Source organism: Stigmatopora nigra, chromosome 10 (genome assembly GCF_051989575.1).
Source record: "Stigmatopora nigra isolate UIUO_SnigA chromosome 10, RoL_Snig_1.1, whole genome shotgun sequence".
In the NCBI taxonomy this organism is placed as follows: Eukaryota; Metazoa; Chordata; class Actinopteri; order Syngnathiformes; family Syngnathidae; genus Stigmatopora; species Stigmatopora nigra.
In genome coordinates, this window is record NC_135517.1 from 7,007,059 (window position 1) to 7,030,000 (window position 22,942).

Below are 22,942 nucleotides of genomic sequence, written 5' to 3' on the forward strand. Positions count from 1 at the left end.
TTTCTTGGTGTAATCTGTTTAAACACAGAATGACTCCATTTTAATCGTAGTCTTTAAGATAAGTGTGTAGCTGTTTCGTACTTCAGCAGATGGTCCTTGGTACTGCGTGTCTTGGTCAGGAAGCGCTCTGCCAGCTTTTCCATGTTGCGGCTGTAGTCCATCTCAATCTCCGCCTTCTTCCTGAAGAAATCCTGCAGGTCCTGGAGCAGCTGCACTCGCAGCTCACACTGCTGGTCCAGACACTTCAGCTGCTCTACCAGCTGGGCACGAATCTCTGTGAAAGGGAGAGACAAGTTTGTTGACATTTTTAAGATGATGATCTGAATATAAGACAATACATGACAGGCAAATTGATTTACCCCCAAAATTCAGTTATTAATAAATGATTGAGTATTTGTCAAGATAGTAATCCAACATAACTTCACAATAAACCATTATTTCTCATTAAAGTTAAGAATGTGTTGACATTTAAAACGTGATATAGTACTTGAACTAAATCTAACTGTATTGTCATCTACTAGATAGCTGCATTACTATAGGCGGCCGTTTATCGTAACTCATCACTTTCCATTCCCCCTCTCCCTCCTGACTACCTTATCTTTCATTCAATGCCCAGTCTGGATTCAAATTAATAGAGTGCAATCAGTTTATGTATCCCATCACACAGAAAACTCCCGTGGACAGGGGTGTGTAATGCTTTGTACAAGAAGTGGCAACGTGCATGCACAAACACACATCAATGATGAATGGATCCGTGCTGACAGCTGTCAAAATAATGCTTTGCTCTCCGAGCCGCCTGCCAACAGTTTGAATGCATGCTGCACGTGCATCCTTATAATAAAATAAGACTCCATCTTCTGGCATACACACACAAGTTGGGCTATTGATTACAGCTGTCCCTACCTCGACATTGCTGGCTGAAGAGGAAACAACGTGCTCTGCCCTCCATCCTGGCTCCTGTTGAGCATCAATTTCCGTGACACCCAAGGACAGACTAGACTACTTAGTTGAGCCAAGAGACGCCTTGATTCTGCTTTTGTGCTTTATAGCTGAGAGTGCAGTTCCTCATTGAAACAAAGAGAAGTGGTATCTTTAAAAATACCCGAGCACATGATATCTGCAGTCCCGCTCTCCTGCACTGTCCTAATGCAGTGTCACCAACCAGTGAATGCTCAAACACGAGTACACAGCCGAAATATATAAACACATACTCAGTGCCTGAGCCAATGACACGTTGGGGCATTTGGCTCTGCCAACATGTGTTACAGTGTGTGCATTTGTGCATACTTGTGACCAATTTGCACACAGTGAAATGCTGTCAATGATGGGTAATAAGTCAGCGTCCTGCTTAGTGTGACTGAGACCAGAAAACCACAAGGTGACAGCCTTGTAATTAACTGTCACAGGACAAAAACAACACATACCACACTGGATAAACACAGCAGCTGGAAATCAGTGTTTGTAGTCAGACAACAGCCTGCAACACCATGGCAGTACTTATCCAACAACATAAATAAGATTTATTATCAATAAAAGATGTGTAAAACGTCTAATATCAATATATATAAATATTTTTTGTAAGAGAGGTCTCTTACAAAAGAGTAAAGGCGAGGCGCTCTATGTGCAGGTCGAAGCCTCCCCTCTGTAATGGTCATCATCTCCTTAGCCAGAAAGAAGTGGGATGTGAATTGGAATGTGTTACTTCCACCCTTCCAGAAAGTCCAGTCACATTTTCCAGACAGATGAGAGCAAGTCTTGCAAACTAGATCATGAATTTTGATTTACTGATGTTCATTGCATTTCTTGATTCACTATCTCTTGTAGTTACTGGGGACTCAGTACTAATTTTGAGATTCCTCCATTTTTTTTTTCATCATGTCCTGACGTGACTGAAATAACCGTACATTATTGAGTTGTGGCCCAGTAAATGTATTTTAAAAATAGTCGGCAGTTTGGTGCATTTGTTGAAAGTTTGATTCAGCAAGAGATAAAAAAAAAATATAAATTTGTCAGTGATTGGTATCAGGGCAGAACAGTGACCTTTTTATCTTTTGAGCAAATGCATGGAGTTCAAAGATGTCTATTGTACTTCGTGGAAATTTACTAGTTGCTATGGTCTATGACTTGAGGCTGGTACCACAAATCAATCAGACATGCCGCATGCACACAGTGAGAGATTTTGAAGAAATAAAGGCACTGCCAAAGGGCATGTTGCATACACACTGTCTGGGTGGAGCTCAGAAGGGTAATTATTCTTTATATGACACGGATTTAGAAAAAGGCTTCTCATCGTTGATGACCAATTTGTCCACCATATTTTCCAGTGCAGGGCTTTAGCCAAACAGGATAAATATCATGGATTAATTTCTGTGGTAGAAAAAAAATGAATCAAACTGAACAAACATGTATTTCATAATAGAAATGCTTGTTTTGGGGAAACTGAAATTAATTTTGAGACTGCAGCAATGTGATGGCTGTCCCGAGCTGGCACAAACATAAGACACGCATTTACTGCCTCAAGGATTCCTTATGCCTGAAGACAACCTGGGTTTGGACTGAACACACACACACTCCAACAGCAATGCGACACTACCTCTGGGCCAATTTCAACTCTGTGTGTGTGGGTTTTATAACATTGATTTCCTGCAGCCATACGATGTATTTTTTTTCATTCAGATGTTTGACAGTGTGGCACATGAAGATGTGAATGAAAATGGGTGACTTGCTGTCCAAAGAGATTGCTCAGGACGTTTTTGTATTCTAGTTCACAATCATGACATAAAAACGATACAGTATAATATTCTTGTAATCATGTACGACTGTGAGCCACTTTCCAAATAAGCACCTTGAGTGACAATTTCCATAGTTTATGCTAAGTGGTGTTGACATACAACAAGTGGACGACAGACCAGGTTACGGCAGCGATAAATGTCATGTTCACAGATTTAATGGACTGTAGATGGATGGCGTGTCATATTGTGCAGAGCAGTGATGCCTGCAGGAATTGCCTGTAGCCAACTTCCAAATGCGGAGCTTATACTGAATCAACACATCTCTGTTGGTCAAAGCAAATGAAAACCTCAAATGCTTCCACAATGGGGGAAAAAAAGTTCATTCAGTCCTCTATGTTCAGGAAGCGACGAAAGGGAGACAGGAAGTCAGTAGGAGCAGTTCATAGCCCATAGGGAACACATGCAAGTTTATACTAAAACAACTACAGGAAGCATGTACAAAGAGGCTGGAGCCATGTGTAGGTTTAAATGAAAAAGATAATGTAATGGAGGCAACTGTGGTGTTCGTCACTTTAAGAGGGTGTAAAAAAAACAAGACCAGCAACTTAACTTGAGGTTTTCTGGTTAGTCTATATTATTGGGGATGAGTGCTTGGTTAGCCTATGGATTGTGATTTAAAGAAATCTGAATGGGTCAGTAGTCTCAGGTTGCAGGTAGAATTTTCTAAAAGGATTCTTAAGCAGGGTGGAATCTATTAGTTCCAGACATGCTTTACTAATACTACTTCATTTTAGATCCACACACAGTATGTGTGGAGGGGGGAGTAGAAGTAAAGATAGAATTTCAGTATAGCAAGTGTTAGAGGTGGAAAGTATTGTTGGAATGGAAAAATTCCAAACAATCTTTACAGGTTGTACTTATTTCCGTCAAAAATACACAGATACCTCGCACATCCACCGAACGGGTGAAAGGCTATGTGTCACCAAAGTCTCAGCTAATTTAGAAAACGTAATGTTGTCTTAATAAGGCAAGTTACCAAGTGAAGTGTTTTCTAGACATGGACAACTTGCCAAAGTGTCAAAACCAGAGCAAACCTGACAAATGTGTGCGAAGCAGATGTGGACAACGGCAAAATGGGAATTTTGTGTGTGTGCCAACACCAAGAAAAATAACTATAAAAGGAGAACGTAAGAATTTGTACTTTTTGGTGCTTTCGTTATTTAGAATTTGTCGAATGGAGAGCTGAGAATGAAGAGGCTTTGTTTTGGCCACTTATGGAAACAAAGTTCTGACTCATAAACAATCACCCCTATGTAATAATTACACCACTGATGACCGAGGGCAATGAAAAATAATGATGATGGAACAGAATATCCGTCTCAGCCATTCAACTGTAAATGGTGATGAAATTACAATACTTTGATGATCAAATAAGAACAACATTTAAAGGCCAGACTGAGCCTATTTGATGAGATCATGAGGATAGAGTAAAAGAGTGCGCTATCAATAGGAGTAAATTCCTCTACACTTCTATTCACCTTAGTGACCAGTAACGGAAGTCATTAACTCTTTTAAAGAACACAAGGTTTAGTCAGCAGAGTGGAAGATGAGATGTTTGCACTAGGAAGTGCTGATGCTTCCGCAGGCCAAGCTAAGAGTCCGATTGGCTTCATGCCGTGGTTCCCTACCCCAATCCCTAGATCGGATGACAGGTCAGGGGCTCAGAGGTCACAGTGCTACTAAGAGATGGGGATAGTCTACCATGTCAACCAACTTGTACAAAAAATTTAGGGACAAAAAAAATTAATTTCTGATCACTTTCAATCCAGGCAGTAGTAGTGTAACTGACTGGATGTATACTATTCTCCTCTATGCTGTTGCACGCTCTGATTCTCCCCTTACAGTAGCAGAAATGGGCTGGGATTGGGGGTTTTCTATACATAATGAAAAAGGGTTGCTTATAAAATGTTAAGGAACTCCTCACCCACTTACAGTGCATGTCTGCTCCACTAACCTATTCTGAGATTTGAGTTTTAGAGTCGAGTGGTGCATCTGACACAAAAAGACTAAGATAGGAATTCAAATAAATATGTGCACCTTCTCACAATAATGTTGGCAAAGCTGACTGTAATTAGGAATGTGCCAAACAATGATTGATAAGAATCTGTGTAACAGATTGCATAAAGACATTTACGACCAAATGAGAGAAAAAAGGAAAAAAATATATTTAGGGCAGCCTGCTAACTTATTGATAATCAATTTGTAGACATGACCACAGTTGTCGAGTACTACAATCAATAGCAATTATTCCCTTATGGGGAAACAACTTCAAGAAAATACAGTAAAGTGGCCGTTTCATGGTATTTAGTATAGTTTGGGTTCGTCATAATAGAGCACCATAAGGATTTTCCATTTTGTTTGGATGACCTTCCACCTGGTGTCACCTCTATTTACACTCTCTGATGAACACAGCCATCTGGGCTTCAATTTCTTCCAACGGGGTCCATCTCAGCCATGCTAACTCACAATTACGCACACACTTTTCAGAAGGGCTGCAAACCTAGATCATGCAGTGATCTGCGCCATCTGTCAAAGAATGTTCGATCAAGTATCAAAACCTAATGAAACCTACTTAAATGTATTATATCCTGAATCAGCATGGCAGAAAATATTTAAGCGGAGCTGTCTTACTGTGTGTGTATGTTGATGTATGCACTCTTTACAGTGTTTCCAAATGGCTAGTGCAAAACACTTTCCTTAATCATCTTAACAGCCAGTCACGGGATTTGACTAATCCACAACACAAGCATGTGAAGAAGCTTACTGAGGGTGTCTGCCTGTCTCTGTGTGTGTCAGGCTTAACTTTTTTTGTGAAATCAAGCATGACAGTGTTGATCTGGCAAGAGATGGTACTAAATGACAGTAGAGAAGTGCGAGAGCAGACGCCTGTCAAGTGGAGAGGTATCGTCTGGGTGGCAAAGGCTCAGTTCTTTTTCCATATACTGTTTAATGTTTGTCATATTTTCACTGAATGAGGGATGGCATGCAACAGCTTGGCTGGAGATTAAATATAAAACTTTCATGTTCTTTTCCCCCCTAGGAATTGATTTGTTAGCAACATTAATAGCTGTATAAAATACAAAACTGTACACATCGACAATTAGACATGTGAAGAATCTCTTCAATCAAATAGAAAACATCATGCACTGTCCCCATATGGGTGAAATCTTATTGCGGCATTCCAGGGGAAGTAAGGCTGGAAATGGGTATAGACGATGGTGTGTGGGGCAATGCGACCCAAAGGGTCATTTCTGCTGATGGCTGTCAAGTGGGGATTCGTATCCTGCATGCCATGGGAAGACAATGAGAGAAGGGAATCTGCTCTGACACACAACATATAACAGCTTCCTTCCATTACAAAGTATTTTACAGACACTGGCATAGGCGTGGCATATAAGGGAGAAATTGTTCCCGTTGTATTTTAAAGGAAGAAAAAATATATTTTTTTATCGGAGCAATCATCAAAATCTGGCTCTTACAGTATATACTTGATTGTGCTTAGAGATAAAGAATTGTTTTTAAGTACTTTGATGATTATAACATTTAGCATCTTGATAAAATATATAAATCTTAAATGCTTCATTTTTCCCCATTTCCACCCGAGCATTTTTCAAAGTGGTGCATTGATAGGGGAAAGAGAAAGTGGGCCAAGCTGCATGAAGAGGCTCTGAAAAAAGATGAGAACTCTACACCTCAGCAAAAACAAGCGCTGCAACAGAAATATCGGACAAAAGCCCGGCTGGGATTGCTTCCTTTTTTTGCAGGGGATTTTTCATTGCATTAAAATAATGGTGTGTTAATACTATGATCACATACGTATAAATAACGTCATGGATTTTGAGCTTTCTGCACTTCTCAGTTTTCCACGGCATACATGACATAAATTAGCTGTGAGCAACAACTCCCCTTGCTTAGAAAGTAGTCCAATGGTAATGAGAGGACATAAATAAATCTTCCTCCCACTATTAATGGGTTTGTAAGCTGATTCAGGTTGACTAACACTCACCTCCGGTGATTATGACAATGACCTTGCACCGACAATAACATAATTTGCACAAACATATCTGTGCTAATGTTATGACTCATCATGCATAACAGCATTCCATCTTTTTGTTGAGTTGCCTGACTCAGAAAGACATTGCTGTTCAATGAAAATTTGTATAATGGCCAAGTGGCAAATCAATGCTTTCCCATAGCCAAATGCAAACATTGTGGAACATGTAGTTATAGACATTACACTTATGGCAACCGAAAACGGTTATCATCGCTGGCCTTTAGGAATATATTTATGGAAATACTACCAGAAGAAAAGTTTTATGGTCAGATAGTTGAGGTCAGAACTCTGTCCTACACCAAACTCATTCAGGTTTACAATATCTATAAAAGCCTATTTTCGGGGAAAGTCATAGTAAGCAGAAAAGGCACTTCCAAATGAAAAGTGCTGACTTTGAAAAGAGTTAAGCTGTAAAATAAATGATAAGATTAGCACTAGAATGACAAATACATTGATCAATTAGGAGATATGTCATTCAATAGAAGTCAATCATATTGTGTTTAACATTTTCCATAAATTAAGTATAACCCGCTTGACCACTTTTTTTTCCAACTTCTGCTTATCATAGCAGCTCACGGATGTTTCATCAAAGTGGGTCCTGGATTATACTACACCAGCAAGACATCCGTTTGTATTCATTTCAACTGTTGCACTCTTCCTGAGTCTAACCTCCTAGATAATAAACAAACGGTCAACCCAGTAAAAACTTTGTGACAAGTTTTATCCATTTGAAACAGAAGCTCAATCTTGAGTCCCCTCCCTTTCAAACGCTCAGTCATGGACAGTTTGATACCACAAAATTTTATCTAGCAGAGAAAAGAGTGAAACAGTAAGTAATGTGTGTGCTGTATCAAAGACAGGACACATCTCAATCGCAAGAACACAATGGGGTGCTCTATCATGGGCTGCCACACCCTTTAAATGCAAGACTCTGACTGACCCTGAAGAGACTTAAAAACAAAAGAAAGAGGGAGGGGATAGTGGACACAGGGAATGAAATCCTTATAAAAACAGAGCACGAGTCTTAAGAATACAGGAAGTGCGAGAAAGGCTGAGAGGTGTGACAGATTCTGGATAGGCAGCTGAGATATCAGACAAGCAGATGGGAAAATGGGGCAGATACATACCGAGGGGAAAGAAGGGAAAACATGTCCGTTGGTTTGTGTTCGGCAACGTGGGTGTAAATTATTAAAATTGGATCAGTGGAGGTGAGAATAGATTTTACAAGCATAGGGTAGTTTCAAAATAAAAACAATGCACATACGGATAGTTATTTAACTGTCTCATGCTTACAAAAACAAGATTAGTGAATAGGCTCATGACAATTTGTGGGTTCACATTACCCATATGTTAGATTTTATAAGTCAAGGTACAGTATGCTGCTATTGTACAGAATAGCAAAGGTTTGATACAGCTCAATCTGAAATGCCTATAAAACAGATTTTCACTCCAAACTAGTCCAGTTGAAAACTGTGGAAATCATGGGATACTTAAAACATTGATTAAAAAGGTATATATGTATGGCAATTACTTATTACATATGGCAGTTTGCAAAGAAAGAGACATTTAATTCACCAGGTGACAGGGAAGGAGGAAAACAGATCAATGCAGACTAGTGGAGAATGTGGACTGGGAAATAGCTCTTATGTCAAAAAATGTGGGATTCACCCAACAAATGAGGAAAAAAGATCAGAGATAAATCAACTGTGTGCAACCAATGTGTGGTCTGGTCTCTGGCTTAGCCACTCATTTCATTGTGATATCTCCACAAATAACGAAAGAGTATCAATGTTAAATCTGTAATTAATCCAATCTTCTCTCAGATTAAAAAAAAAAAAAAAACAAGGTCAATTCGAGCACAACCCAAGATTATACGTATCAAATTTTATTGGGATCTGCCCACTAGTCAGGAATAAGAATTTAATGTTTAATTTGAATAGAAGCGATTACATAAAAATAGTAACAGAAGAGTAATGGAATGCTTTTAGGAGTTCATTTAGGGAGACACTGTGTCACACTTAATAATTGAGAATGTAGCATGTTTCTGACCACAGTCAGTCTGTTCGAAGCTGGGATTAATGAGGTCAAAGTTTAAATTTGCAGACCGAGTGAGACATGTGGCCAACACCTGTTCAAAGATACCTCACAATGCCATTATTACAGACAAAAAGAAGGTAGAGGGGATAAATTAGTCAGTCATTAGTAGAATTTATTGTTAAACAGCGAGAGACTTGAAAGGGCTATTATGTTATTTTGCTTTATTTCTCTGCAGCCAGTGTTTTTTTTTCCATTCTCTTAGTTAGCCAAGCATTCTTTGTTATACACAGAGGAAGCCTGTTTGATCTTGGAAACTCCTGCTGTTCCTCCTCTCCAAGCTCACAGACATCAGGCATACACTCTCTCACTTGAGGCAAAAGCTTGCCTCTTTTATTTTTCAATCCCAAAGTAGCCCCCCTCCCCACAAAAAAACAACCCATCATTCTATTCTTTCCCTCAGTCCCTCCCGTTGATGAAAACGGAACACATTCTCTGTCTTGTAACAAGATCAGATACAAAATGAACTCAAAATGGCCTCGTTGCTGTACAAGTTGGACTGATGCCAGCTACTGTATGCTGTGTGCATATGAACCATGTAATTTGTGAGCTATGACACCATGGGGATAGTAGCCATCATTGTCCACCACAATGGGATACAATGGAGAGGGATACAGGCATGGACATGACTCACACATATTGTAAGCCCCCATGACCATTAGAGCTGACAAAGACACGGGAAACAATAGGCAGTAAGCGTCAGCGTGTTGTACAGCTAAACAATTGCAGCATTACGTATGCCTTAAACTGTGAATTAGAAAAGTTTCATTACTTTCTCATTGACTTTAAAGAGCAATGTTTTGACATGGAAGCTCATCAATTTAAAACTTGTTTCAGAATTATTGGAGAATCCAGAGATTGTATAAACAAAACCAATGTGTCGGCACTTTTCAACGATTATATTTTTGGTCAATTCAATACGGAACTCAACGAAAAAACACTTACAAAATAATTTCATGCCTGTTATCCAGGCAGACAAACACCTTTCATTATATATAATAAAATGTCATGCCATATATAGAAATGTAATTAAATAGAAAGTGTTAAAGTATTAGTTATAACTGCAGTGTTCTATTGCCCAATGAGTGAGACACTATGTCACCTATAGCTCATTCAACTCGTGCCCCGCATGGGCCACTGCACAGAAGGAATGAGCATGTGTGAGTGCATGTATAAAGGGGAGGGATGTTCCCATTTCCACTCTGTTTGAAGCACAGGGATTGAGTTGGAATGGAAAGGGGAACAGTGTGTGTGCATTGGGGGGGTTGTGTCGGCACCAGAGGGAGAGTGATCGGAGAGGCGATCACCGTAACTCGAGAGGGGAGTCCTACAGCATGAGCAGGCACATGGTCCCAAACCAACACAGTGGGGTTGATGAATAGTGCAAACAGTTTTCCCTGCTACATAATATAATGATGACATACTGGTATCATTTGGTCAAGCTATTAGGATTCTAAATACCTAGGGGCAATTTAGAGTGTCCAATCAGCCTATCATGCATGTTTTGGAAATGTGGTAGGAAGCCGGAGTACCTGGAGGAAACCCACGCAGGCCTGGGGAGAACATCCAAACTCCATACATGACCTGGATTTGAACCCAGGAACCCTGAGCTGCGAGGCCGCCCCGCAAACCACTCACTCCGCCGCGCTAACCACTCGCTCCACCGAGCTTCCCTTATTAAATATAGTTAGCATTTTTTTATTAGTGATGATGAGTATAACGCCGAATTTTCAATCAAAGAACAGTCATGTCAGAACATATTTTACTGCCTCAAGGAAGCATTTAAACATGTATCGGAACAACAGAATTTCTCAATATGTCCTTCACAAATTAGACACCTTTCGCTTGTGGCAAAATTTGCAAGAAAGCAGAGAGAACAAGAGAGAACAGATGCAAACAAGCACCTGCAAATTCAGCAAGATAAATATCAGGCCGCAGGTATGCGTACTGTGTGTTCTTTGACAGTACTCCTGACAACTGCACTGATGAGCTACAACAACAAACAAACACTGGAAAAACATGCTTAACACACCCACAGTAAAACATGAAAGCCATAACAAGTGTGCACATGAAATGCTTCCTCTGTAAGTGTGTTTGACTACATTCATTTAACATGAAATGGCATGAACAAAGATAAAGTAATATATAATAACAGTATCAGACTTCATTTAGGTCACATATCTTACCCATTCCTATCTTATTTATCAGAGGGTATGCTTTGTCTAACTACCAATAAACTCTTCGATCAAAATAACAACTATTATTATTCAGACATCTACATCATACCAATTGCATTGGTCTGGATGTACAATGTTTAAAAATGGTAAATGGGCTTATACTTTGTATAGCAGTATAGTACGTAAAGCACACCCCACCTTCCCAGCAATCAAAGTACTTTGGCACTCTACCACTATATTGTGTAGGAGTTATGTACAGACATGCAAGTGTAAAGCTTCTGGGAAAGAAAACTATAACATGACTCTAATATTTAAATGGGGTTAGTAGCAAATCTTGGACTCAGCACATAAAAGAAACCAGCATGGCAAAAATACCAAGAGAAGAGGGAAAGACTCATACTCCCTTTAGAGTAGCATGGATGCTGGGAACAGCAGAACTGGTGCATCCACATGGCAACCAGTGGGAGAACACTGTGTCCTCACTTTATGCAGAAGAAAAGAGGAAAGTACAAGGCAGTGTGTGTGCAATACAGATTCAACTAAGACGAGCTGATGAATGGCTTCATTAAAACAGTATTAAAAGAGGTGAGGTGAATAGTGGGGGTGCAGTGATTAGCTTACTTTCACTGCATATAAACAGCTCAATACAGACATTCTCTCTTTAATAGCTGTACGATCAAGCTTAATATTTATCTCAACATGAAAACCTACGGGGAAGAAACATTTACATTATTCTTTCGCATTTTTCTCCTTGCACCTTCCAAAACCCGGGAAAATGGGGGCAATTCAGTAACCCTAGCAACCAAGTGTGCCTACGTGCATAGAGAGTCTGCTGATAGAGAGGAAAGGCGGGACCAAGTGGGGGAGACAGAGATAATGAGCAAAAGGCCTAAAACAAATGCATACACCAGGGGTTCCACAGATTTAGGGTTTTTCTCATCTTTTATATAATTCAGTGCATTATTAACACACACATAAATATGAATATAGATTTACTCATATATATATATTTTATATATATGGAGGGAATGATTTTTATTGATTGGCAATAGAATTCTATTCAACTGAACATTCAAATGTTTAACATGGTAAGTGCATCCCCATGACATGAAGATGCCTACAGTGGCCTGATGCTAACTGTGGTAAAAAAGAATGCCCGTCTTCATCTTGTCTGTTCTGCAGTCATTTAAAACTAGTGCGAATTTAAGACATGCAAAACATACCACTCGTATGTGTGTGTGGTAAAATCATTCCCAATCTCATCCAATTAATAAGTGGGTTGAAAAGAATGTGCAATCATTATTGAAGGCAGTATTTCATCTTTCCACTTTCATAACCAGAAAACTGAAACTTAATTCAGTTTTTTTTTCCAACAGGTTTTGCATAGTCCTGCTCCTTCCTTGCTCCCTCTTTGTTTTTGGCCATATACAAGGGCTGGTCAAATAAAATCTGTGTCCTGCGGAAACATTTGTCCAGCCTTTCTTGCACTTGTGTCTTCACTTACTACCTTGCTTGGCCAGTTTCAGATTTATTTACAGCAGCCTGCTCCAATACTGATTGTTTTATAGAGGATAAAAGCAGTCTTCATCACTGGCTCCACGGTCCTTATATAGATTCATCTGCTTTTAAAGATGCTCGCATTAACTCACACACACATCCCCTTCAAGTTGTGCGCCACCAATGAGGTTGGCATATTTTGAGACTATAGAAAGGCAATGGCTAGTTTGGACTACAGGAGTGTATGTCATACATCACTGCTGTCAAACATGAAGAGTGGATAGGACGGAGACAACGTGACAGAAAGGGGGTGGAAGAGCAAGGGAGAGGGAGAAAAACAAAAGTATAAGTGGAGAACCAATGGTTCATTTAACAATGATCCGATTGTTCACTGAATGTGGGCTGAGAGAAAGAAAAAGATTGAAATTGAACAAGAGGGAGGAAGGGATCGACAGCTTTTCACATTCTTGTCCTTGCTGACTGGTTGTTGTGCTGTTGTAGTGGGTGAAGGGGATCAAGTCTTTTTTATGATTTGAAAAAAAAAATATTTATAAATTACAGAGGGGGGCATTTTCACAACATCACTTAACAGTACGAGCAAGGGCTACCAGAATGAAGATTAAGATACCCAAACAAAGGTCTCCTTTTAAGGTAATGGGTAAGGCAAAGCTATCTCTCAGTGGACATCATCCAGAACAGAAGCACAAAATTCTCTACTAAAAGTAATTTGCAACTGTGATGGATCCTCATACTTTCGAAGTCAAAGCCAGATCACCTGAAATGGAGGGAGGGTGGAATCACATCAGCCAACCAGCGTAGGTTGAACATCTGTCACCCAATCAGAGCATGGGGAACATCTGGCACAAATGAACAGCAGTTGGAACTCCGACCTTATCGGGTTGGCTCGGCTGCGTGCATTTTCCTTCTCATTGTGTTTATTTCTCTCTCTATTCCTCCAGACCCATTACTGGCGTCATAGAGGAATCAGGCCACCATGTAAACCATCTGATATATCATGTTGTCACTCACCTGTAAAGCTTCTTTGACATACCGTGTCGTACGGTGCCGCCCTGATGGCGGACATTCCTCAAATAATCTCATTTTGCAAAATTATTCTGGAGGAAAGAGCACCTGCAGTTAGATTAAGCTATTTGTGGCTGTCATGTACATGTACAAATACACACACATTTCTACAACACACTGTTCAACCCTGTAGTGAACAATTATACAATTCCCACAAGTGAAGAATGAGGAAGTAGTAGATAGGACGAATGATAGCAAAAATCTATGTTTTCTGCCATGTTAGGTATTTTGCCAACTGAGCAGATTACAAATGTGCCCGGCCCAAAGGTGGTGTAGCTGGTGTTGTTGGTATTTAGCAAGAGGAAAATATGGAATGGAATGAAAATATATCAGAAAATCTCTAATGGTGCTGCACAAATGCAGTTAAATTGTGTTTGTGTGTGCACATGTGTGTGTCCACTGCTCAGAAGCGTCCCAGCACAATCAGTGTGTATTCAAGCCTAACTCCACACTAACATCCTTCCCACCTGATTATTTTGAGCAGTGTCAGCAAACTCTCAATTCGGACCAAAACAAATACACAAACACACACGCACACTATTCCTCAATATAGTAGTAATAGTTAAATCCATTAAAACTCTACGTATATCCATATCAAAGCAGGATCATATGAGCCCTTTCATCCAAGTGTGATGGATGACTTTTTACTGTTAAATGGCATCAAAAGTGCTGGTTTTCAAATGATAGTCAGATGCCAAAACATTTAACCAAGAAATAAATACACCTTCAAATGTGTCACTCATCAAACTTCACATTTTCTCAAAGTCAAATTTAAGAGTGATGAGTATTGCATAAATGAGCATACTCTAATGAGGCCTCTGTTCTATCTCCTTTGCCATAATACAGAAAACAAAGCATTGTGGGAAGTTGTCATTATTCTGCACTTTATCAGCAATCAACAATACATCAATCAAATACAGCTGAAATGGGCCCAAACTAATTCCAATACATGGACATACACAAACGCCTGTTTGCAGACAAACCCACTGCTGTGTCAACACCTTTCCTATTGTGAGTTAGTGAAAGCAGCTATTTAACCCAAATCATGTTTCACTGGTTGCCTAGCAAGCATGCAACTGACTAATGTGCAAACAGAATTTCAGTTGATAACTCGTGGCATGAAGCGACACGCGTCCCCTTTAAGGGTAAAAAGGTCATCATATCTGCTGCTGCGAAATTATAACAGATGCTGCTCCCAAATGTCTCTTTGGGCCATCTATACATTGTTCTGGGTAAACGATCAATAAAGGTTATTCAAGCACAACATCAGATCGGCCAGCTGTTAATATTTCTGAGTGTGTTTCAGACAGACTACAAAACCCCTAAAATCAATAAGGTTTATTAATGGTTGTGGTGGTGGGAATTTCATTCAGAGGGGCAGCCACTTATTAATAGGCTTTGTGGAACAGCAACAGATGGAGGGCCAAAGAAATCTTACATAGTTTAAAATGTATTGAATATTCTGAAGGGCTATCATGTGGAGTAAAATGCTTCCTGTTCTTTTCTTTTTAATGCTGCGGTGAATTAGCTGATTGGTAAAGCAGGAGCCCTATGCTGACTAAATAAAAGCAGTCACATGGAGACTGCCACTGTACCAAAAATCCAAAGCGATCCACAGCTCTTCTAAAAAGCAAGTCAACCTCTGGATTCAATTCCAAATAAGTGCTCCACGCAGTCCTAACGTGAGATGATAAGCTCATTCCTAAACTCCATCCATAACCACTTGCATCTGCGCAGGGAACATTCCTGCCACGTCCAGCATCCTGAAGGCTTGTTGTTCTGTCCCCACTTTTTTTTAACCAAGTATTCTTTAACATTCAGTCACTTCGCGAGCCTCGTTGTGTTTTACGACAAAAATATTTAGCCTAGTGAAAATTGGGACTTTTTCAATTAGTTGATGTATTCCCTGTCTGTGTGTGCATGGCCGTTCACCATCATGCTGCTGAGCCTTATCAAGTTAAGCCATGTGGTAGGATTTACATTTATTTACCTTTCATGATGTGGCGCAAAAAAAGATTATTTTTTGGCTACCAAATTTCCAAGCAGACATAATTTGACTGATTCTAGATATGGAGAATGCACATACTCATGTTATCATTTATTCAAGGAAGCATCCCAGCGCTCTTCATTAACAGCTTGCAAGATAATGACAGACCGTGTGTGTGCGAGCACACACTTTTGTGAAAATTCCAGGAACGTTGCACTATTTGCAGACACCAAAATCATCAAAGCAATCATGCATGGGTATAATTATAGGTTTGATCTGGAAAATCCACCGCCACTGTTTACTGTGTAGTTCTAAAGTATCCAACAGGGTTGGTCGATGGACGAATATGTCCGAAGAAGAGGCGTGTGCGTGTAGCGTGCATTTGGTGCATGCAGCACCAAATTAGTGTCTTCGCCGTCATCCTGGGTGTATTGACAAAAAAACTATGTATCCCAGCAGTCACTGCGCATCGGAAATAGCGTCTGGGGCTGCTTCCGTAGCCAGCCGTATAGCCATGCCTGACTCTGTCTGAAAAAACGGTGCATCCTTTGTGTGGGTAAAATACAGAAATAGCACTTGTTATTGACACTGCGGCTAAAATTACGATGCACCGTATAGTCGGGAAAATACGGTAATTCACTTTGAGACAAACCCACCAGAAGAACCATCTCAGGCAATATCTCAACCACTGGAAAACAGTACATTCCTGTAATGTGCAAAAACTATGGGGGCAAATAGAGACATACTGGAATGAAAAGTATCACACGATCTAACTGGGAATGGCATAGGTGCCTCATCACATGCTCAACAACTGGAGAGCTGCTGACTTGGATGCCACTGTCACCCAAAATATTGGTAACCAATAGAAAACAACCTCAATATTGTAATGTTGCTTTGAAAAATACAGCAAATTACCATAACGAGGATTCAGGTTACCAAGTTTACCGATCTTAACTGCATTGCACTGATGGCAAGCTACTGGAGATGGACCATCTTGATAGAGTAGGGCCTTTAAGAAGTTTGTTTCCACTTTTCCTTCCTTTGTTTTTATGAGCACCCCAAAATATTCAAACACATCTCAGCTCCTCCCATTGGCCCACTCCAATATACAGCAAAGGCTTTACACATCAGTGGTAATTTTGATCATCTTTAGTTCTTATGTCACCCTCAACAGATGGTGGTGCAGGTGTACCTTTTTAAATGGCTCATGACAGCAGCCACGACCAGTGTGGCTGCCTGCCTGCCTGACGACAGATGCATCCACAAACGCAACCAATCAGGCCTTAACTCACATCACTGCATCGCATGCAAATATGAAGAAGAAAAAGGTTAAAAACATTGTAGTGGGCGATCAGAAACAATCAGCGTTTAGTCCTAATGCTTCTGTTTTTGGCAGTAAACTCGGGCGGTATGCAGAGCTCCACAGCCTGCAGCAAACATGCGGGAGGCATCGGGGAAGAGAAAACGCCCTGCCTTGTTCATGTCGACACGGCAAGCCTTTTGCTTGTGGCACATTGCGGACACACGACGAGAAAGCGTGTTTTAACACCTCGTGCAAGCTGTCGGAGGTTACCGACATTGAGGCATGGGCGTTTTGCCCCCTTTTCGTGTTTGATCATGATTAGCGCACAACGTTGAAGACGACCGACGCCGGGTCATGGAGCGATGACCATTGATTCCACATAAATAATGAGATAACGCGGCGAGTTGCCAATTATAGCCGACATTCAAACAGGAGATTGTGGCGCAGGCACGCGATAACCATGATAAAATGCATATCATCAATTATGATGTTTTTTTTCGTTGGGTTAATTAAAAAAACATTTTAAAAAAAGTTGTACCTTTTACTTGAGTTTCATATTCGGCTACGATCTCCTTGTCCTTTCGGAATTTGGCTGGAGACGTCATGGCTGGAGTTTTCAGATCGAACCACTTGGCTGCGAAGTCAATCTGCTCTCAATTCGACAATAGATCAAGCTTGCTGGGTGACCACGCTGCGGCTAGATTCACTGGGAATGAAAAGAGGGTTAAAAAAGGGGGATCCAGATGAGAATATGTTGATCCTCGCTTGGTGAGTCCGCGCGTCCGTATTGTCTCCCTATGTGTTTTCACTCGGGGCGCATTGCGAGTTTGCCGCTGCACAATTTTCATGCGCGCCTCCTCCGACCCAGCGGCTGAGATGTGAGCACTTTGGAGTCAAAAGGGGGATGCATCCTCATTTAAAAACAGCGATAATAGTTATTATGTGATCACCCTCCCAAAAAACGTCCATTCGCGTCTTTGGTGCTATCTGAAGTGACTGCTCACCCTGCGGTGAAGTGAGAGAGGAGGAACCGGTGGAGGGGCTGGATTTTGGTCGATCCCACTGCGCAGGACACACATGAGGATGCACGGATTGCACGATATTCTTATAAGCTTTTTAACAGCAAATGAGTACAACTAATACATTTTTAAAAATGTATTGTTTAGTTCAACATGTCAACTTGTGATTCTGTGATTCAAAGTCGTAAAGAGGCAATACAACGTGGATTTCCATTTTCTTATCAAAACAGTAATTCACGTTCTTACCGCTTGTTGGCATCCAAATGTATGTGTATATATATTTTTAATATATAAATGAGAAATATAACAATGTGCCACGAACTAGCACTACTTGCGCACTGGAACTAACCGGAACTATTGCATGCAACGCTGTTTAACTATTAAACTACATGAAAAAGACGGCATACAAATGCATCTATCGTATACGTTCCGCCACACAAGTAGTCTGAATTTGACTAACAAACGCAGTATGTAAATAGTGAACTAAAACCAAAGTATTGCTGAATATTTCTGGTCATGGAAAAAACTTTTTACACAGAGTAATGCAAGCCCCGCCTAATTTTATGGAACACAAAGCAATGGGTTTACTCACTGTAGTTGGCTGCAGTGCTCAAAAATGACATAGAAAGAACCAATCAGCGTAGCAGATGTCTAAAACCTCGTGGAAGAAATAGCCAATTAAACTTAAACTTGGTGATAAAGTCTGACCAATTGTCACAATCACTGCGTTTTTCGTCCAATCGGAGCCAAGCATGCGTTCGTTTCAAAGATTGTTTCAGGAAGTAGTTTTTAATACCAGGAAGTTATAAACAAAGCCGTCAGCTATTCATTTAGCTTTCTACTGTCGCTGTACGGACGCCGAACTTCTCGTGTAAACAATCGTGTTTTGTCGGTGTTTTTTTTGAAACGTCAAGATATTAATTTCAATATCTCTTCGACATTATTCTAGAGTGCGGGATCTGTTGTAGTTCAACAAGACGGCGTGGATCGCGAACTCCATCGCGTCGCTTCAAAACAGGACGACGATGTCAACGTCCAACGCTAATTTTAAAAACAAATGTGTCGCCCAAGTCAACTGCATATTTTGTGGCAGCGTGCTCTGCATGAGAGGCATGAAAGCAGTGCTTCTTGCAGACACTGAGATCGAGCTGTTTTCGACTGATATACCTCCAAATAGGTAAGTGCTAGTCAAGATAGCAATGCAACTAGCGTTTGTTTACATAATGCAATTGTTGCCATAACACTGTGTCCCTAACCATAACTTGTTTGGTCCTTCCAACATCGGGCTGGATGATCAATAAAATGCTGTCTGTCTGAATGGGTGCCTGATCTCTTAAAAAAAGGTTGTTTATTAACAGAACTGTTGACTTTGTGGCCAGCTGCTACTCGACTGAAAGCTGCAAGTGCAAACTGAGAGACATTGCATGTCTTAAATGGTAGGTATTTTTTCCCTGTTGTACATCTTCGTTTTATGTGTGTATGCATTGAATATTTTCAACTATTGCAGTAAAAAACATTCTCTTTTACAAAGGGTAGTGTTAAATTGACAAATCATGTGGTTTCTTTTGTGTGCCTTTCCTTTGTTGTTGGATGCAGGATGAAAACAAACATGTGCCTCACTGCCGATAGTGGAGTTTGCACTTTTTAGTTGTGCTCATCATTAAACTGCTGACTCACGTTTCTGCTTTGTTTCCCATCACAGTGGTAATGTGGTGGGATACCATGTTGTGGCTCCCTGTAAACCCTGCCTGCTCTCCTGTAATAACGGACACTTCTGGATGTTCAACAGCGATGCTGTTTCCACTCTGAACAGATTGGATTCAACAGGTCCGTTGTCACAGTATGGTTCAAATTGAATGTTAATATGAAAGAAAAGGTTGTGAAATTGTAGTCTCAATACAGTACTTGTATCATAGGATACAAGTAGTTTGTTCACAATTTAAGAGTTTGCACATGTCAACAGTATGTTTAACATGCTTCAGTCAAACTACACATGAATTAAAAAGCATGATTGTTTTATCCTCATAAGGGTTGCGGGGGGTGCCGGTAACTACGGGCACCAGGGAGAGGACACCCTCAACTGGACATGTCTTTTACATGTACTACTTTTTAACAATTGTGGTTTTTACTGTCCAAAAACAATATTATCTTATATCAAACCAAGATACGTTAGGAACTATGAGCAAGCCGAAAACAGCTATTAAAGCTGAAGACTGCTTAGATCACCCACATGCTCATTGATTGGTAGTGCCATATATGAGTGGTCAACAGGGATGTGTGTTGTCTTTTAGGATGCTCTGTCATTCTTCAGCTCTAGGATTTGTAGATGCACGGCTGTGTTGATCACCCTCTGCAGTCTTTTCCTCCCAGAATTTCACACTGCCAAAAATATTAGTTGTTGAAACCTAACCTGGTCCTTCATTTGCGCAGGTCTTAATTTGCTTCTATGGGGAGATCTGCCCGAACTGGATGACAGTGACGACGAGCTAGAAAGTCCTTCTGTGGTGGAGTGCATCAGGTAACGATTAACATGGACGGGAAAATATGGTTTGCAGTAGCTATCAGATGAATGGTGGTACTGGATTCATAATAGGATTCTTTAAAAAAACAAAAAGGCAGATTGACTATTCTAATATATTCTGTCTAAACCATGCTGTCATAAGCATAACCAGCATCTTCTCTTAAACTGAGGTACCCCCTTGTCAACAATTTCAACCGCTCCTCATGTGGTATACTGTGCTTACATTAAGCCTGGCTTTCTTACATAATTAAACCAAACATAGTGTGGGTGTGAGCATCAACTTTGAAATTTTTGAGAATGGCACTGCAGCTAACCAAGTGTGTTTATTTGAGATGAAAAATAGCACAGTTGCCTTAAAGGGCAATCAATACCTACACTAGGTGATATTGCAGACTATGTGTGATTCATTGATAAATGTACACATATATATGCCCAATGTATCACTGGATATGTAATGCTGTGACACTGCCTGAACTATCTAGCACATTTGGAAGTGGCCTGTTTTTGTTTTGTTTTTTCATTTTGTAATGTAGCAGCTCACTAGAACGTGAAGGGTGGACAATATAGTAAACCATTTTTTAATTATGCATGTGAAACATCATATTGGTAAAGCTCTTACAGGCTGAATCCAGAAATAATTTCAAAGGATTTTTCATAGGATATGTTGGGGATATAATTCATTAATTTAGAGGCAAGTAAGATTTTAACATATTCCAGTTTCAGCTAACAAAACAAAACAACAATATTGTCATCATAACAAAACCTTTGACCAATGGTAGGTAACATTTGAACCCTTTAACATTACCATGTTGACATATACTACTAATATATGAACAATAACACACTCTAATGACTGTAGAGAGTCTAATGAAACTGTCGTGTTTGCATCCCCCCCCCCCCCCCAATCCTGGTGCATTGTAGTAATTGTGTTAAAATATTGAACCAATTTTCCGTTCCAAAAACTGACTATTCAGCAGCTATAATTTAGAATTCATTTTATTTATTATGAAAGTTGTTTTGTAATTCTGACTCATTGTGATGTTTACATTTTTAGTTTTTTACCCTTTAATGGTCTTTTGGACCCTGAAACCATACTAAATTTAGCGTCCTCCATGTCCTCTGTCTGTATTTATGCAAATGCAGGATTGTCGTTCTGCAGTTGTTTTAGTGTGTTTGGAGGGTGGGAAGGCAATACATCCTTACAACTGTCATGTAAATGTTGGTAGAAAACTACAAGAAATGTTATTGAGGCCCATATTCTCTTCTTTGCACCTGAATCACAGTTTTTAAAACATTTTTTGCTTTTATAGTCATGCCTGTCTTGTACAGTTTCATCTGCGTTCATTTTTCTGAATCCAGACTTGTGAGACACCCACAGTGTGTTATCTGGGGCTTTTTGCCTCATAAACAAAATGGTGTAACTAAATTGGATTCTAAGAATGGCTGGAATTACAGAACATAGTTTTCTTGAAGTAAAAAAAAAAAAAAGAATACTTGAAATTTGCACAAATATCAGAAAGTGCAGCGGCGCTTAAGTGTGTGAAAGAATGCCCACACACCCATCTTGACAGAGCACCGACATTTTAGGGTTGCTTCTCCCCATGTATCCAACTGGGAATGTCAGGTACTAACTAGTAAGGCAGAAAAGAAAGCAATGGTTTGCCTTCTCTGACTTGGGCATATGAGAGTTTATTACCCAAACTTCTCAAACTAAATATGTTCAACCACATTTAATGTTTGTTTACAATTTTTGTTTACATATACATATGTAGGCTTTATTTAATTCTATATATACACTTTGTGCATTATTTTTTATTTATGTTTTAATGGTTGGTATTGTATAGTTTTACCACAAGAAGGTATCACTTCCCCTGGTTTGGACAAAAATAACATGATGATTTAAAAAAAAAATAGAATGAACTTGCCCTGCTGAAAATATATATTTTGAAATTGCACTATTTCCAGTTTGAAAATGATGATTGTTGTTTTGTATGTGTGTTAAGTTATTAATAAACTTTTTCTAGATTCCTCCTTACATTTTTAATTTATTTTTTTAATACCTGCGCTATTAGAAAGGGTACTATTACCTGACAAGAAATCAAGTGCTGTTTTGTATTGGACCTGGTAGAGCCTAAACATCTTGTGAGGGTCTACCAGACAATTGCGTGTGGGTGGCTCTGACCACAGTCACAATCTTTCTGGAAGTCCTTTAGTTTGAGTCTCAAGCAAGTCCCAAGTTTTTCCCTCTTGTGTCGGGTCACTAGGTTATATCAAGAAAAGCCAAGTCACAAGTTTATCAAGCCCAGTCAGGTCATGTCACAAGATTGTTGCATCAAGTCAATCCCAGTCACAAGTTTGTCAAGTGACACGTTTTTCCAAGTGAAAATAAGTTGAGTCGCCTCATGGCATGTAGTT

The 22,942-nt window shown here is 39.9% G+C and overlaps 2 protein-coding genes across 6 annotated transcripts in view; one reads left to right on the top strand and one right to left on the bottom strand.

The window, feature by feature from the left end:
• The window catches only part of srgap2 (SLIT-ROBO Rho GTPase activating protein 2), a 34,387-nt gene extending 15,955 nt beyond the window's left edge, over positions 1-18,432 (bottom strand). For 2 of the 3 annotated variants that reach the window (XM_077726101.1, XM_077726098.1), the window contains exons 1-2: positions 17,526-17,985; positions 82-274 (exon numbers count right to left, since the gene is read on the bottom strand). In XM_077726101.1, the coding sequence (XP_077582227.1) occupies positions 82-274; positions 17,526-17,592 (260 nt within the window). In that variant the 5' untranslated portion in view covers positions 17,593-17,985. The other variant, XM_077726099.1, reaches the window with a different exon arrangement.
• A 379-nt stretch (positions 18,433-18,811) lies between these two features.
• The window catches only part of LOC144203611 (protein FAM72A), a 21,947-nt gene continuing 17,816 nt past the window's right edge, over positions 18,812-22,942 (top strand). Inside the window, exons 1-5 of one of the 3 annotated variants that reach the window (XM_077727139.1) lie at positions 18,812-18,877; positions 18,956-19,183; positions 19,365-19,442; positions 19,709-19,833; positions 20,437-20,524. In XM_077727139.1, coding sequence (XP_077583265.1) covers positions 19,032-19,183; positions 19,365-19,442; positions 19,709-19,833; positions 20,437-20,524 — 443 coding nt within the window. In that variant the 5' untranslated portion in view covers positions 18,812-18,877; positions 18,956-19,031. Of the gene's footprint in view, positions 19,184-19,364; positions 19,443-19,708; positions 19,834-20,436; positions 22,019-22,942 lie in introns of those variants that run through there. The other 2 variants (XM_077727138.1, XM_077727140.1) reach the window with 2 other exon arrangements.